General features: G+C 52.7%; 1 protein-coding gene across 1 annotated transcript in view; it reads right to left on the bottom strand.

Annotated features, from left to right (window-relative positions):
- Positions 1-17,449, bottom strand: part of SSBP3 (single stranded DNA binding protein 3) — a 56,991-nt gene that overhangs the window by 12,109 nt on the left and 27,433 nt on the right. The window contains exon 4 of the mRNA XM_009884817.1: positions 6,608-6,697. Coding sequence (XP_009883119.1) covers positions 6,608-6,697 — 90 coding nt within the window. The remainder of the gene's footprint in view (positions 1-6,607; positions 6,698-17,449) is intronic.

Below are 17,449 nucleotides of genomic sequence, written 5' to 3'. Positions count from 1 at the left end.
TCCCTCCCGCCAGCCCCCCCGCTCCAGCCGCTGCGCCCGGGGAAATACAAGTCCCACCATCTACACCACCATTTACTCTCCAGGAGTTGAAAGCAACCAGCCCCTGCCTGGCAAACCTTGGCTGGAAGAGGTCACAGCACCTCAGGACAACCCTCCTGGTGCCAACACAACTGCCTTCTCCATCCACGTCCCACCACAGTGGAGAAGACTTCAACTTCCAACTTCTGTGGTCCAACCACAGCATCAACCACTTTTAGCAGAAGTCATCTCCGTTGAAACTTGACTTATCTTTGCTTCTGAGGTGGATAACTCTCTCTGTGTGAATGCAAACTGCACCGGGGGCAGCAGCTACCCCCCACAACCACCACCGGTTCATGGAGGACAGCACCTCTCAACCAGGTCTGGCCACCACCAAAGCCCTTCCTACATGTCACAGCTGCAGCACTTGGGGTAGGGAAGATTGACAAGGGTGAATGAGCGATGAAACCGAGTGGGAAGGACAAACTGGGACACGCAGAGGCCAACCCTCAAGTCCCATCAACGAAAAAGGCAACAGGTTCTCCACAACACTTGCCTTGCTGCGCTGCAAGGGGGAAGTTGTTGTTACCCAGGTTCTGGCTGGACAGGCAGGCAGACCCCATCCTGAAGTTATTAAATTCCTGACATCCTCCCTCTCGTACGCCCTGGTGTGTCAAGGTGTGGGGTTAACAGGTATCAAATGCGCAGGTGACATGGCCACCTACACGCACTCCGGCTGGGCCCGGAGTTGAGGCTTTGAGGCCACATTCAGAGCTTCGGAGCAAGCAGCGTTTGGTTGTTGTATAAAAAGCATCTACAAGATGCCACAGCATTTTCACCAGAGAAAACCCCACCGCAGAAATAGGATCCAGAGAGAATCAGTTGTTTGTGCTGACGCAGGCATCCTCCGGAGCGCGGTCCTGCCCCACCGCTCCAGGATGCTCCCCGGGATGCTCCAGGCTCGGCGCCGCTGCATCCTCACCGTTGCGTTATCCCATGCGGTACCGCTCCCAGCAGAGAATTCTGGATAATGTGCCTGCAGACGCCCAGCTCGTGCAAACATCTCGGCAGGCGGGGAAGAGCCGAAAGGGGCTTTTTTCTTTCTTTTTTTTTTTTCTTTTTCCTTTCTTCTTCATTCTTTTCTTCTTTTTCGCAAGAGCGGCAGCATCCGAAACGCTCGCTCCGGGCTGCAACCGCCACGGCCCCCTCCCGTGCCCCCGTTCCTCTGCTCCGTCAGAAACACAGACCCTCTGGATATCGTTATCTCCGTAAATATTTGCAGATGTTCCAGGGCCGGGAACGCCTGCCGGATCGGTTGCTTTTTTGCACGGGTTTCCCTCGCTGTGGAGGAAGCAGCAGATGAGCCCGATGGATCACGGTGGTTGAGACAAGTGTTTTGCAGAGATGACATGTGGGCTCCAATCAACAGAACAATCCCCTCCCCCCTTTTTTTTCCTCTTAAAAACCATGTATTTAGCAGTTATTAACTAGTGCTGTTACAAGAGGAGGCCAAATGCACGCAGTACTGCTTCCTCCACATCCCAAATGTCCTGGAGCCACATCCCCTCAGCAGAGCTCCATCCGACACGCCGTGCCGGGCGAGCAGTTAATTCACTCTCATCTCAAGACCAGCACTCTCCCCAACCCAATAAACCCCATCATCTCCCCAGTTCTCATTTCCCCCCCCCCCTTTTTTTTCTCTATTTTTTTTTTTCCCTAAACTGGATGCATTGCCTGGGGGGGGGGGTTACCCTTCACCTTCCTGTAACTGCCTCAAAAAAACCCTGACAAACAACTCCAAACAGCTAAAACAGTGTTAGAGGAAACTGTTTCCGACAGCTCTCGGTGCCCCAACCTCCTCTCGGCTTCATTTCCCCCCGCCTTCTACACTACGAGGACCTTAAAAGCCCAACCCGGTCCATCAGCCGACCAAAGTTTGCCGCCGCTGCTGCTTTCTACAGGGAGTTACCAGGCGATCAGGTTATTTCCACTCCGTCTTTCACGAGCTCGACTCCTCAAACTTCTTGTAAAATATTAAAGATGGAAAATGGCACGGGCGATCATAGCTCTGCGTGTGTCAATTTATGTTTCCAGCGTAATTCACCACAAATGGATCATGTTTTATGGGCTACATACTTTCAGCTAATGGGGGAGTTTTTCTATTTAAAAACATTTCCAAGCACCTCTGGGGGTGGCAGAACAATGCAGGATGGTACGAGAAGGCGAAGCATCGCTGCCACGAGATGCCGACAACTTGGAGTTCGCAAATAGGAAGGCACCTTGTGTTTTAAAACACCTGACCCCGCCTACCCGTTTTGACATTAGAACATACCAAAATAAATTAGATGGAGACTAATTAAACGCGTGCCTGGGTTTAATGGATAGAAGCTTTATTCCTGCCGAAGGAGAGGGGAGTTTTGCAAGTCGTCAACAGAAAAAAAATAAGATATCTTTGAAGGAGCCTTTGGATGCTCCAGGTGCCCTCAGCGAGGAGGACCACAGCCACCTCCCACACCTTCCCAAGAGAGGGCAGGGCAAGGCAGGACAAGGCAAGGCAGGACAAGGCAGGGCAAAGCAGGACAAAGCAAGGCAAGGCAGGGCAAAGCAAGGCAGGGCAAGGCAGGGCAAGGGGGGCCGAGTTCCCCCGCAGACGGCGGAAGGCAGCCGTGGGCAGGAGCTCTGCCTCGCCTGCAGCTGGGGCTCCCAACTGCAGAAGCCTGGTTTTAAGGAATATGTTAAACACAAGCTCTTCAGGAAACAAACCCGTGTCAGCCGGAGCCAAGAACAGTCACCTCCATCTGGCTGGAGCACCCGAGAGAAAGTTGACTGCAAATCCCACCATATGCTCCAGACGCTCGGTACAAAAGCCTCGGGCATCCTACTAAACTTCCAGAAAAAAACCCCACAACTTTCTCCAGTGCTTGCTCTTCCTTTCCTCCAGCTCGTAAGCCACCTTCCTTCAAACCTTGCCTGGTGCAAGGCTGACACTGAGCTCTACTCCCAGGGATTACAGGAAGGGCAGCCCAGTTTTGTGGCTCTTGGCCGGAGCTGGTTGACCATAGCTGGTGGCACCCGCGGAGTGGTGGCAAATCCCACCGAGACGTCAGGACAGTCGAGCAGGGGGAAAATGGTGGCATCCAAGGAGGAAGCAGGACAACATGGACCCTTTCCTATTGCCCCTGGCTTTACCATCCTCACCCCCGTGGGGGACCTTACCCAAAGAGACGCATCTCGGGATGCAGGGAGGAGAGGTGGGGAGGACAGGGGGTGTCTGGGGGAGCCCCCCGGGCTCTGGAGCCCCCCGTCCTCCCCGCTTCCCGAGGTCTCTCTGCATTAGGGGGCAGTGTGGGAACACCGAGCAGCCGGCGCTTTGTTTTGGTGCATCTCGGCGCTGAGCCGCTGATGCATAGCTAACGCAGCCGCCGACATTGATTTATGGTCAACTTTCCATTTCATCAGCGCGCTGGGTACGGGGCGGCGCAGGGAGTTTGCACCGGGGAGAGGAGGCACGGCCGTAGCGGGGGGTGCTGACTGGACCCCCCTCCCCATTTATTTACTGTTAAGAAGGAGTGGTATGGATTGCTTTCAATTTTTAATTTTCCTTCCCACATTTCCCTGGCACCCCCCTGTCCCTCCTTTAAGGGATCTGCACCCCGGCATCAATCCAGGTTTCAAAACAAAAGCAGGAACGCCTCCGATGACCTTTAGGAGGATGAGCAGAGGGTTTGTTTGCTCATCTCAAAGGGACAAAGAGAGAGATTTAAATAAAAGCATCTACCCACCTCGGCTGTCAACCCGGCCACCTTTTGTCCGGAGCACTGTCTGATGCCGTGCCGCCGGCTGGCACCACGCAATGCCCCGGCAACCCAAGGGCGACCAGGGCCTCTCCTTTCCCACCCTTTTGGGAAGGGTTTTGGGAGACGCTGCAGGCTGCATCTCCCTTGGCCCCCAGCCCGAAGGTTGCTGCTGAGCCCCAGCATGGGGAAGGGACTCTCCCTGCAAGACAGCGGCTACGGATGGGTGCTACAGCCTGGGCTCCTCCTCTATTGTCCCCTTCCCGGCGTGGCACTTCTCCTCCAACCTCATTCCCATGGGTTTTTGGGCCACTAGCTCCCAGGAATGGTCCATATAATTTTTTTCCCCTTTGCCAAACAGTGGTGCACATCCGAATGTGTGAGGCTGGGGGAGGGTCATGCACCCCCAAGGGCCGCAGTGCAGCGTTTCTGCAACCTGAGCTTCCCTGGTGACTCCCTCCTCAGCTCCCGGTGTGATGCCCCACCATGCCAGGACAGGATCAGACCCTCCAAACCCTCTCAAAAATGGTCTGCCCATGCCTTCTACCCTCAGGGATATCCCTGCAGGTCTCTGGTGCCTGCAGCATGGTGCAGAAGAGCGAGATGCTGAACGCCCTCAAGCCCTCTCCATCCTTTGGTCTCCTGGCACAAGGAGGGGACCGACCGAGGTGGTACCACCAGGAACCTCACTCACTCCCAGGGCTGGCACACCAAGGGTCAGGGAGAAGTCTTTTGCATCTCCTGTGACCTTTTTGGTTTTGTCCTTTCAAGTTCAGCACTTTACTTTCTTACAGAGATCAGAAATTACCCCTGAGCTGCGACCAGCCCGCCGCTGAGCCTCCAGCCCACCTCTGCAAGAGCTGGTCTCCAGCACCTCCTGAAGCTGGAACGAGCTCCAGCACTTGCAATAAATCAGACAGGCTTTCATGGAGGCGATGTTCAGACTGTGTTAAAAGGTGGGATTTTTCTTCTCCCCTCCTCCCCTCCATCCCCAGGGCTGGGAGGAGAAACCAGATGTTGGAGGGCTTTCAGGAAAGGCAGGCTCTCGAGATATCACATGCGAGCCATATGCATCGGTACCCGTCCTCGCTTCCCTCCGGCAGCTCTGGGGATGGGCAGCATCCCCGCACACGACACCTGCGCCGATGCCATTACTTCTGCTGGGTTTTCAGGACCACCCCCCAGCAGAGGTCCTAAGAAAGCAGGGCTGCTTTTGAGCCCCCCTTCCCCAGTGGCTCCTGATCCTCCCACAGGAGAGGTAGGGAGCTGGGATGGGTTGTGCGCTCCTAAATTGGACCCTCCGTGCAAAAATGCGACAGGAGGGCAGAAAGGAAAGCAGAGGGGACAGCTTGGAGGCTGTCAACGGGAAGAGTCGAGACGGGAGCATGCACAGCACGTCTGGGGAGATGCAACTCCTCTTCCTCACCTTCCCCTCGCGGGGAAAGCCAACCCATACTCTTGAAGCCTTGCCCTAACTCCGTGCCAGTTTTGCAGCCCTCGCAGCTCTGCGTGAAGCAGGAGCCCCCAAAGGACAGTCAGCTTCACCGTGGGGCGAGATCAGGACTTTTGGAGACACATTTGTTGGAAGCAGCAGCTTGGCACTCGAATTGCTGGCAGCAGCTATGACCTGCGAGATAGCATCTCTGCTGTTGGCTTCACCCCGTGCCGCCGAGCGCTGCTACAAGCTTTGCCTGTTTTAGGGTTCCCGATCAATATCGGATATTCCTACTATGTCATAAGCATGTTCAGGAAATGGGATCTCTCTCACAAAAAAAAAAAAAAAAAAAAAAAGATGGGACCCCTCTTCCCACACACAAACGGCGATATCGGGCTCAGATATCGCCACAATAAATCACAAGAGCCTTATCGAGTCTGCCTGTCTACTGCCCGAGAAGTTCTCCCATATACAAATCACAAGCCCAGATAAAAAAAAAAAAAACCTAGCTTGCCAAAACAAATATTCCTTTCAACTCTTATCCCATTTGTTACACGAACAAGTGTTTCTTCCTCAAGAAGGAAGATTTGAATGCACCGAGAGCTTATGCCGCTGCAAACTGGTGCGGCTCATGCCGTGCAGAGGGATTCCAGAGAAACCACCCCCAAATCCCCCCCACATCCCCCCGGTTCAAGTTTTGAAAACTCCTTTTCTGTGTGCTTGTCGAGATCCTTTCCACCAGCGTCACTCCAAACATACGTTACCCCCTCCTCAGTCGGAGCTCGGCGTGGGAGAAGGACGGAGCGAGGGGACTTCGGGGACTTTGCTAGGTATTTGCTTACAAGGTGCCTCCACGGCATTCGGGGACTTGGCCGGAGCTGGCTCCTGCAGCCGCAGCCAGAGTTTGTTAATGCTTTCAGTGATTGCATTTGGAAAAAATCAAGTGGTTAACCAGAGGTGGGGGGGGGGGCGGGAGGAGCTGAGGGGGAAGTTTCAGGAACCAAAATCCAGAATGTTTTCAATTATGCACGTCTGTTAGGACCGGAGAACAAATACAATCTCAACCCAAACACAAACCAAGCAGCTTTGGAAAAAAACCATTGGTTGTAAACACACTGTAACCTCTTCGAGGAAGAAAAAAATTTGCTTAGAGGCCGCAAAAAAAAAAAAAAAAAAAAAAAAGCAAACGTGGAAGGACAGCAGAACAGGAGTTATTCCTAGACAGGTCAGCTACGCAGGCACGCTGCTTCCCTAGCATCCCCCTGGGAAAAAAACACAGGCACCACAGCGCTGACACCCAGAGCGTAAGCGAACACGTGCATGGGGCGGAGGAGAGCACCGGGAAGAAGCGGCAGCCTACCTGGAAGAAACCGGGTGGGATGGGGCCCCCAGGCATCCCGTCGTTCGGGGGAATGTTTCCAAGCACGGGACTCGGGGCGGCAGCTGCGCTCTGCGGGGAACAAAACCAGGACAAACATGGTGGGTTTGAGTTGGAGTTAAGAAAAAAACAACACATTAAAAAAGCCGTCTCTCCTGCCACACCACCCTGAGTCAACGAGTCTGTTACCTCCAGAGCCCCGAGCATCGCTCCCTATGCCCTACGCGTTGCTCTCCGTGCCCCGAGCATCTTTCCCCCACCCCAGGAGGATGCTCGGAGCCGTAGGGGCACCGGCCTCTCTGATTCACCCATGGAGAAGTGGCTGCACAAAAACTGGGGACAATTCTGGGGCTTATTTATTCATTTACCCAGGCATTTAGTCTTGTTAATCCACCGAGGAGCCTCATCCAACCCGTCACTTCAGGCAGAAGCTGTTTTAAGGCTTTTTAAACGCTTCTCTTACCCCACCTCTCCCCCGCCACTCACCGGTTCACTTCTGTCCTCCGAAAAGGATGCCGCCCTGACCTCACCAGCACGCCAAGGTTTTATTATGAATTTCCAAATTCATTGTACCCAATCTGTGGGGTCACGCTCCCCAGAACGAGCCACCCGAGTGGCTCCTGCCCCGAAAAGGAGGGATGGGGGCGGACATGGGGTACCCGGACACCCGGCTTACTCCTGCTCAGCATCTCTATTCGTATTGACTTCCTCGCTGCGCTGCAGAGCCAGCAGCGCTGGGAAAGCAGCAGCATGATAGGAGACTCCCACCCAGAAGGCCAATGGTTAAGAAGAAGATCTTTCCCCAAAGACCCCTCCTGACACACATCCCTGCTGGGTTAGGAGTGATACCTGTGCCATTGAAGTGCCCTCTCATTTACCCATCGCCAAACGAACCCCCATTCCCAGGGCAGTTACAAAGAAGCTCAAGTGATATTAATTGGGTTTGGACTACTGAACTACTCCCTCCACGAATTTTTACGACGGCCTCACCCACCTAAAACCATGTGGCAGGGACGAGGAAAATTGCCCACCATGAAAAAAATTGGTGGAAAAATTTTCCATCGAGGAAATCCCATGAGCGGATGGGGTACACATGAGCCTGCTCAGGCTTGATTTTACCCCAAAGCTTGGAGCACCCCAACCCCACCAAACCCCACGTCCTGACAGCAGCCGAGCCAGTCCCGGCCCCCAACCGCATCCGATGCGGTGACAAGCACAAGTGCACCCTCAGCAAGTCTGCCGATGACACCAAGTTGTGGCTGACGTACCAGAGGGAAGGGACATCATCCAGAGGGACCTGGACAGGCTGGAGAGGTGGGCCTGTGCCAACCTCACGAAGTTCAACAAGGCCAAGTGCAAGGTCCTACATCTGGGTTGGGGCAATCCCAAGCACAAACACAGGCTGGGCAGAAAATCCATTGAGAGCAGCCCTGAGGAGATGGACTTGGGGGTGTTGGGTAATGAGAAGCTCAACACAAACCGGCAATGTGCGCTTGCAGCCCAGAAAGCCAACCACATCCTGGGCTGCGTCTAAAGCAGCGCGGCCAGCAGGTCAAGGGAGGTGATTCTGCCCCTCTACTCTGCTCTCGTGAGACCCCACGTGGAGTCCTGTATCCAGCTCTGGGGCCCCCAACATAAGGAGGACACGGACCTGTTGGAGCAGGTCCAGAGGAGGCCATGAAGATGATCAGAGGGCTGAAGCATCTCTCCTGTGAGGACAGGCTGAGAGAGTTGGGGGTGTTCAGCCTGGAGAAGAGAAGGCTTCAGAGACACCTTATAGCCCCTTCTGGTCCCTAAAATGGGCCTACAGGAAAGATGGGGAGGGACTCTTCATCAGGGACTGTAGCGATAGGACGAGGGGGAACAGTTTTAAACTGAAAGAAGGGAGATTTAGATTAGATATTAGGAAGAAATTTTTCACTCTGAGGGTGGTGAGGCACTGGCGCAGGTTGCCCAGAGAAGCTGTGGATGCCCCATCTCTGGAGGTGTTCAAGGCCAGGTTGGACGGGGTTTGGAGCAACCTGGGCTGGTGGGAGGTGTCCCTGCCCATGGCAGGGGGGTTGGAACGATATCATCTTTAAGGTTCCCTTCCAACCCAAACCATTCCATGATTCTATGTGAGCAGAGGGGGAAACCGGGGTGTCAGGACTTGGGCAGCCCAGAAAATTAAAGATTGTTATTAAGGACTAAGGCTTGCCAAGGTGGAACCCCGATGTCTGGTTGGGAATCTTGCTATTCTGGACCAGAAAGCTTGGCGAAATAACTGAGGTCCCCCTGCGGCTACGGGGTCCCGCGCCCCCGGGCACAGCCCACGCCACGCTCCCCCCGTGCCCCTGGATGAGGCATCCTGAGCAGCCTCCCTCCCCCACATCCACAGCAAAGGCCAGATCTGAGTGTTTTTACAGTTCATAAAAAAAAAAAAAAAAAAAGTCCTGGCAGGAAAAATAAGCCTGCCCATTCCAGGCTCTTTTTATACATCAGACGGCAGCAAAAATAGACGGGAGAGGGAGTGAACCCAGTTCTCCCCCTTCCTCCATTCCCCCCAAGTGGGTCAGCTATAAAAGTAAAACCAAATCTTAATCCAAGGCCATGAACATATTGCAGTTTCTCTGCAAAGCAGATGACGGTTCTTAATGCAAAAATATATAAGACTGAGCCCCAAACTGCAGCGAGCCCATTTGGAATTTCCTTTATTAAACCCTCTATCACGCAAAACGCTTCTCTCCCAAGGCGGCGAGCGCTGCAATAAAGCTGCCAAGGTGATATTTTATGGTTTCAAGAGATTTCCAGCACACCATAATCCTTTGCTGGGGGAATCTCCCAAAATGAAATGGATCCCGAAGCGGTGGGGAAGTGAGGATGGGATCCAGGGGGAAAGTACTCTGCCCTCCTCCTTCCCTCTGCAACAGGGAGCGGAGGGAGCAGAGCAAAGCAGCCAAAGCAAACCTTGAAGCAAAATGCCCATTTTTCCACAAAACCGCAGAGTATTTTTCCGCGCTAAACACCCTGAAACCTCACCTATGCCTTCGCAGCGTAAACGGGGATTTAAAGTTCCTCGCACATGTGGCGCTTGGCAGAACTCGGTAATTAAAAACCCGCAAGTGCCCTGAGCATATTGTAGGATGGGAGCCAAATTGGTCAGCCCTTGATGAATGATTTACAAGGCTGCGAAGTGACATTTTATTTCTTTTTTATTCCCCTCCCCATCGCCGCCGCTAAGGTAAACACGGAGGCACCTTTAGCCCTGCCGAAGCAATGGGAGCGCAGCCGCGGCTGGAGCAGCTCTGGAAAACCCTGGGGATGGGCCAGAAAAGAAAGAAAAAGAGGGAAAAAAAGTCAGCGGGAATAAATTTCCCAAACCCGAAGGGTGAGGACTCGAACCCTGCGGGTCAGCATCCAAACCCCAAGGACTTTCCAGCACCAAATTTCCAAAAAAAATAGGACTTTTTTCCCCTCCCAGCTCACCTCACCTGGCTTATTATCACCATTTTGGTTAAGAAACTCTTTTTAGGGATTCTGGAGATTTAGGCTGGAGTTTGCCTGCCAAGCCCCTTCCACCAGGTGAATATCTAAGCCCACCCGGATCCCCTCAGTGCAGGTACGGGCAAGGCGGAGATGCGGAAGGGGACAGGCAGGAGACGGGCAGCGCAGGAGCACGAAGCCCACCATGCCACCACGTCCCAAGCTGGCGCTGAACCGAAACCATCTCCAGCCAGGCGAAGGTCCCCGGTGGCACGTGACGCCCCAAATTCCCTTCCACCAAAACACACCGGGGACCGCTGCCGCCGATGAGCACGGACAGCTCCGGCACAGCCAGCACGCCGGCTCGTTTGCCTTTTATTAGGTGGTAAATTTTCTGCATGCTGGAAACAAAATGCAGTTCCCGGGGCATGCATATATAGCTATATAAACACACACATACGTATATATATTTATTTATTTTTTTCCCCCCACGTACGTTGGATTTTTCCCCCTTTTTTTGGTGGAAGCGAGTGGAGCGATGACAATCTGGATCGCCGCGTTTCGCTTCCAAACCGAAGCTCTCAGTTAACACACCGGCTTGGTACGCCAGCAGATGCCGTCTAAGCCTTTAAATCGCACACTAATTGCACTAATTGAGCTAACAGTCTCTGTTTCGTCTCCCTACCCTGAGTCAACCAGCGTCTTCTGGTACTGCTGTAGAGATCCAAGCTGTTGACTGTAGTGTTATTTTGTCAGCCATTAAACGATTCATCAGAGTCATTAATTGATTTATTACCGCTGCCTGCGAGTATAGCTTTGCAAATAAAGAAGGATGGAGGTCAGGAGGCAATGGAAATCGGACAAAACAGCACAGCCAGGAGCTGGGCACTTGAATTATCGGTAGGAGCCCGCTCGCGCCGGACCGCCGGCATCAGGTTATGGGGGAAAAATGGGAAAAAAAGAAAAAGAAAAGATGTGCTGTTTGGCTGCGCTGCCAAACCAGTCGTTTTTTTTCAGCTAAAATCTATGCAAGATGTAAAAAGGCTATTAAAGATGTCTTGTTTTCTTAACCTAATCCTTAGGAAGAAACCAGGTTATTCCACTGTATTAATTGCGTTTAAGAGCAGCAGGGAAGAGGCACCGGGGCGACGGCTCCGAGCTGCCCCGACAGTGTTTGGGTGTCACCCCAATTCGCTTTCCCAGGCCGGGAACACAACTCACCTCCGCTGGTCCCACAGCCCCGGGAGGAGCTGCGGACCGGTGCTTTTTATTTATTTACTTCCTTTAAGGCAGAGCTGAGGTCTTTGCTGGGCGCGGAGGCTGGTGAGAGCAGGGTGCGGCGAGCGGTTTCCTGTCCCCCACCCCCGACCCGAAAACGATGAGGCACCACCGAGGCCGAGAGGGTTTCGGGGGACTGAATTTAAAAACCAAAGCAGAGCCGCTGGGCTGAAATCCCCCAGCCCCAGGGTACCCCTGTAATAAAAGGCAGCACCCGACAAGGGAGGGTTTGAGGAGCTGGGGAGCTTTGTGGATGTGCTGTCCCCACAGCAGCCTTTGGGATGCTGCAATGGGATCCTTCCCCCTCATCCCCATCACCGGGCAACCCTGCATCCCATCCTGCACGGCTCCCAGCAGCGCGGTGAGACGATACCTGTGGGGTGGCAGGGCATCAGCTGAGCCCCAGCTTGCTGCCCGCCCAAACCTTCACCACACTTCGCCAACAACAAGCGATGGTTTCGATGAAAAACAGGACCCAGTTCCCACCAGTGGTATTTACTTTGCCGCTAAAGGCGAACCGGTCTCCCCACCACACGTTATGGGCGAGCAGCTTTGGGCCATACGAGCTGCTGCGCAGCTCCCCCCAGCACCCCGTGGCTGGCTTTCACCATTATTATTTTTTTTTTAAACAAAAATCACCTCCAAACAGCAGTGCAAGGTGCTGGCAGGCAGCAGAGGGGATGCTCCCTCCGTGGGAAGCACCACCAGCACTGCCGTACCCAGCCTCCATCATCCCAGCCACGAGATGATGAGAGCAAATGTCTTCATGGCACAGACCTAAAACCAAGCTAAGGATGGCCAGACATTTGCTTTTTTGGCTCAAGATGGTTTTGCCCCATCTCAAGATGGGGCTCAAGATGGTTTTGCCCCTGCTCCAGGGGCAAAACCCAGGAGTTTTGGCTGCGTCTCACACCTCGCAGCCACAGCGGGAGCAGCACCAGGTACTTGAGGGCAGCTGCCTCTGGTACAAGCGTGCAGGGATGCTCGGGACGTGTCGGTGATCTGGTGTCTATCTGTCTCCTTTGATTTTATTTTTTTGCCTAAAGCACAGGCTTTGGAGCATACGGAAGAAATCAGCGTGCAGGTCAGGACTTAAGCAGGCTGCGTAAACAGGTAATACGGAATTTAATTGGACTCCAGTTAAGCCTTTTCATCTCGTTAAAGCTGCCTTCATCTTACATAGCCAGGTTTTAAATTTAATAATAGAACCCTCCCACACCTCGCAGTAACCCGATTAACGCCGGGGAGGACGGCACGCCGACCGCTTCCTCCGGACCGATCCCTCAGATGCTCTCCTGCATCAGTCCCCTCCGTGGGTCGGTGGCAGCATCGGCGTTGCATCAACGTGCACGAAAATAATTAACACACCAGCCCACCGGAGCCGACAGCGCAAACGCCAGCCTGTGTGCCGCCGCTACTGTGGCACCCACTTCAAAAACATGGTGCTTGAAAAGCCTCTCAGGTGGGCTCAGGGTGTTTTTGGGGCGCACGATGCTCTCCAGCTGGGGTACACCGGAGACCATCCTGCTTCCTCCACTGCCAGCCACTTGGCTGGACAGTCCAGGAGACAAAGCAAACCGGTTTTGGTTTATTTTAGGGTAAAAGAAGGTAAAAGGAGGCTGATAAAGCTTTGCGTATTGGTAAGAAGAGCCATAAAGAAAAATAGATGAAATGAGCTTGTAGCGGTATCGCCATATCACCCAAACGCCGTCACCGTGCTCCCGTGGGACACTGAGCTATGCATACAAGTTCAGCTTAATTATATTTCTAGGATATGGCAAACTTTTTGCATTTATTTTAAATACATCATCTACAAGCCACCCGGCACGGGCAGCCCCGGCACACAAAGCGCCGGCGTACGCCCCAGCTGGGGACAGCCACGCTCGGCCACTGTTTTCCCCCCTTCTTGAAAAAGAAACAACCCCCAGCCCTGTATTCTCCCTGAGCTTTAAAAAAAAAAAAACCACACACACAAAAAAAAAACCACCCAAAAAAGGCAAAACAGCTGAATGATGTTTCAAGCTAATACTGGGCTTTTTTTTTTTCTTCCCTCCCTTGTAAAGGATAATCTGAGACAGCAGCCCCGGCCACGAAACAATAGGATTTTAATCTCTTAAGTCGGCGTCCCCCTTATCCCCGGGAAGGAAACCCCTTCAGTCATTTACAAGTTTGTAAATAAGGCTCTTGGTAGCATCTCCCGGACATCTGCTCACCCAGCCCGCCAGCGTTCCTGCTAACATTTACAAACATCCTTACGCAAACACCCAGCGCGCTCTGCTGAGCTGGCTTTCTCTAGGGGGGGGGGATGGGAGGGTGGAGGGGGGTGTGTGTGTGATAAGCATGGGAGGTGTAAAACAGACTAAATGTAATTAGGCTCGGTTTTGCACGCGTGTGTGTGTACGGAAAGGTTTACAAAGGGAAACTTCTGGGAAGTTAAACTGGGATTGCTGGTGATGCTTCCCCCTGACTTAGGAAGGGATTTGGAGGGGGGAGAGCTCCGGTGCTTCACGCCACACAGCTGGGTGCAGGGATGCACCCCCTCCTTGGTACCCAGGGCTGCTCTGCCATGGGCATCCCTGAGCATCCCCATTCCTGGTACCCAGGGATGCTCTGCCACAGGCATCCCTGAGCATCCCCATCCCCAGTCTGGGGTGAAGGTGAAGCCGGCACCTTCCCCAGCACAAGACCCATGTCCAGCCCACACCTTAAAACCAGTGTACCTCCCCGCTGCCAAACAGCTCAAATGGATCTCGTGCAATTAGCAGCCTGGAAAATGCTGTAAATACACAGGTATTAATTACTATCAATTCCCCTCTAATAATTCTAGCAAGAGACAGGCCAGGCTCTTTTCCAGCAATCAATACCATCCATTTCAGGGTCCACCTGCCAAAAAAGTTATATAAAATAATTATATAAAATTTTCATTAGATAATGCAATTGCTTAGGACTATTAATCTACCACTCATCTATCAGTGCGGGATGCTGGGCTCAACCGAGGGCTCCTCGGCCATCACCTGTATTTTTCTCCACACCAGACACTTTGTGGTTGCCCCTAGATTTCCTCCTGATGTACCTACAAAAGCTTCACACAAACCTTAAAGATTAATTTCAGATTTAAAAACAAATATTTTATTTTTTTAAAAAACGACAGGGTAGAAGCCCCAGCAAGCAAAGCCGCTGGCAGAGGTAATTTGCTGGAGTTTTCTGCAAAGTTGTGATGGTTAAAGCAGATGGGTGTTTACTCCTCGGGATGCCCCTCACTTGGCACTGCTGCTGTCGGGGTACAATTATGAGGGGTTGCATGGCCGGATGCTCGTCAGCACGTGCACCAGCTCACCTTCCATCCTTGCATTAAGCATCAGGGCTGAAATCAAGCCCTCTCATTTACTGGCCTTTGAAAAGCTCAGATTAAGGAAAAATACTGCCTCCCTCTCAAAAAAATAGTAATTATTTGGCAATGAGGTGCAAGGGAGGCTGCTGGCATTGGCAGTCCAACTTCTGCTTCCCAGCGGCTGTACAAATCACCGCTCCTCTGCCTTTTGCCTTCTTCCAGCTTGAAACAGCCAAGCGAATTTTGGAAGGGGTTAGAAGAAAAGCTAGATTCAAATCGGTGATCTAATTTAAAAGAGAGAGAAAAAAAAAAAATACAATCCGCGGCTTTAGAAAAAAACGCCATGCCATTGCACCACGTGCATTTGAAAAAAACATAGTTTTAACTTGTCCAAAGGATTTACTAACAACTGATGAGGATATTGCCAATCCCGCCGGTTAGCTGGTGCACCACAAAACACCCCAAAGGCATCCAGCACCCGGCAGCGATTTCCCCATTAAAGATGGGTGCAGATTACAAATATATTTATTTTATTTTTGTCACCTTGTGTTTCAGCTAGCCGATCTCATCGGTTGCTGTTTGCAATCAAAAATAATACAAAATAAGCTGCAAGTTCACATGGGGGACCAGTGCTGCCCGGTACCTAACCCTCATCCTGATCCAGGGCAAAGGGTGAGACTCCCCTCGGCGCTTGCAGTGGGAAACACCGTGACTTCCCCAGAAAAACATCCATTTCCATTGTTTGGGCAGTGGGATGCTGAGGGATGGAGCACTGACACCCCGGCACAGCATCAACACTTCTCACCCCTGGTCCAGCCAGAGAAGACCAGGAGCCGGCTCTGCCCCGCGGGAAAACATCCCTGTTTTCTCCATCATCTCCCGCCGCGGGGAAAGAGAGGAGGGAATTAATGCAAATACTCCCATTCTTGTCATGCACTTGAATGCCAAAATATCCCATTTGCTTAAGCCTATTTTACTGCTAGCAGCTGCCCTGGTATTATTCCCCGACACCAAAGGCAAAGGGCGAAAGAAGTTGGTCCGGAGCAGGTGAACGCCATCTGCCCGTCCCCGACAAGATGCTGATGGCCACCATCTTCGTGTAATAACACAAAGCCCGTTTGAACGCCTGCGAAAGGTTACGGCGGCGCTTTTCAAGCGCCGCCGTAACCTTTCGCAGGCGTTCAAACGGGTTTTGTGTACCTACAGAGGCGGCCGAGCATCCGTCCCCACTTGCAGCGGCCCCTGATGGATGTGTCTGCTGATCTGTGAAGAGTAAAGTTTTTCCACAATGAGCCTTTAAAAAAAACCCAGTAAAAATAATAATAATAAAGAATCAAATCCCCTTCTCTAACAAAGCAGCAGGTTAACAACAACAACAAAAAAATCATCATTTTTAGCAAAAGTGGCTTTGCTGATGTTCGAAGATGTTGTCGTAGCATCTTCTCTGCAAAGCATCTTTTATTAAATATGCTGGTGGAGGGATGGAAGTGCCTTAAATTGAGGAGGAGGTGGCCATGGAGTCAAAAAAAGGGCTGTGACTTGCTGCATGGGTACAAAGTCCAGCACCTCATATAAACCCCGGCGAGGCAGATGGGGAGGAAAATGCCGGACTTTGCACGGGAACAGCCGGCACCGCTGCAGCCAGACCCAGGGCAGCACGTCAGAGCCCTGAATTAACCAGGATGGATCGATTTATTGCCAATTTTGAGGACTCCCGTATTGAGTAGCAACGACAGCTATGGGCTTTTGTACTCTCCATCACCCAAATAGGTCCCATCCTATAGGACCCATTCTATAGCACCCATCCTGATAGCACTGCCATGATGAGCCCACCAAGTTTCTGCGCCCTTAATGCGCCCCAAGAAGCAAGTATGAGCTTGGAAGCCCTTTGTGAGGCTGCAGTCATGCTCTGAGAGCCAACCCAACCCTCGAAGAGCCTCTGCTGGGACAGCAATGCCGGGATGTCAGGAGGAAACCCGTTAGCAAACCCCGTTAGCAAGCAAGATGGCATTTGCGATTGAGTGATAGCCTCGCTGGCGAGCATGGAGAAAAACCATCGCACTTCAGCACAATCCCTACCATTTGCATGGTGATCTTTTAAAAATGGTAGAAATACTCTTCCCTCCATGCAGCGCTTTACACCTCAGTGCTGCCCAGGTATGGAGCTGCAGAGCATCCTGCATCCCTGCATCGTTTTGCTGTGGAGGTACGGAGCTGCAGAGCATCCTGCATCCCTGCATCGTTTTGCTGCGGAGGTACGGAGCTGCAGAGCATCCTGCATCCCACAGCAGTGTTTTACTGCCCAGGTATGGAGCTGCAGAGCATCCTGCATCCCACAGCCGCAGTGCTGACCCTCCCCGAGCCCCGGACAACCACCGATAAGGTCACACTGCTTGCGACCTCCCGAGTGCCGTATCCCAGGGTCGCCCATCCCTCGTCCCTGGGGAGCGGGTTTTGTCCGAGCAGGGCAGCGCAGCACCGAGCACCACCGACGCTCTCTCCAGGCGAGCTTAAACCTTGAGCAAACAGCTCAGGTTTGAAACACGTTGAGCTCAAGGGAAGATGCAACACGTGGGCGTGACGCGGCGGCAGGAGGAAAATCCCAGCTTTCCCCATCACCCACCAGAGCAGGATCCCACCCTGGGCCACGGCCATCGCTCTCCTCCCGCAGCACAGAGGCTGGGCTGTGGCTTCAGGGGCACAGCCAAAACCAAAGTGGTGCTAAATGTCCCTAGAAATCATCCCCGCACATC

Source organism: Charadrius vociferus, unplaced genomic scaffold (genome assembly GCF_000708025.1).
Source record: "Charadrius vociferus isolate BGI_N301 unplaced genomic scaffold, ASM70802v2 scaffold163, whole genome shotgun sequence".
Taxonomy (NCBI): Eukaryota; Metazoa; Chordata; class Aves; order Charadriiformes; family Charadriidae; genus Charadrius; species Charadrius vociferus.
The sequence above is the reverse complement of the archived record's forward strand: the minus strand, read 5'-3'. Positions and strand labels throughout refer to the sequence as shown.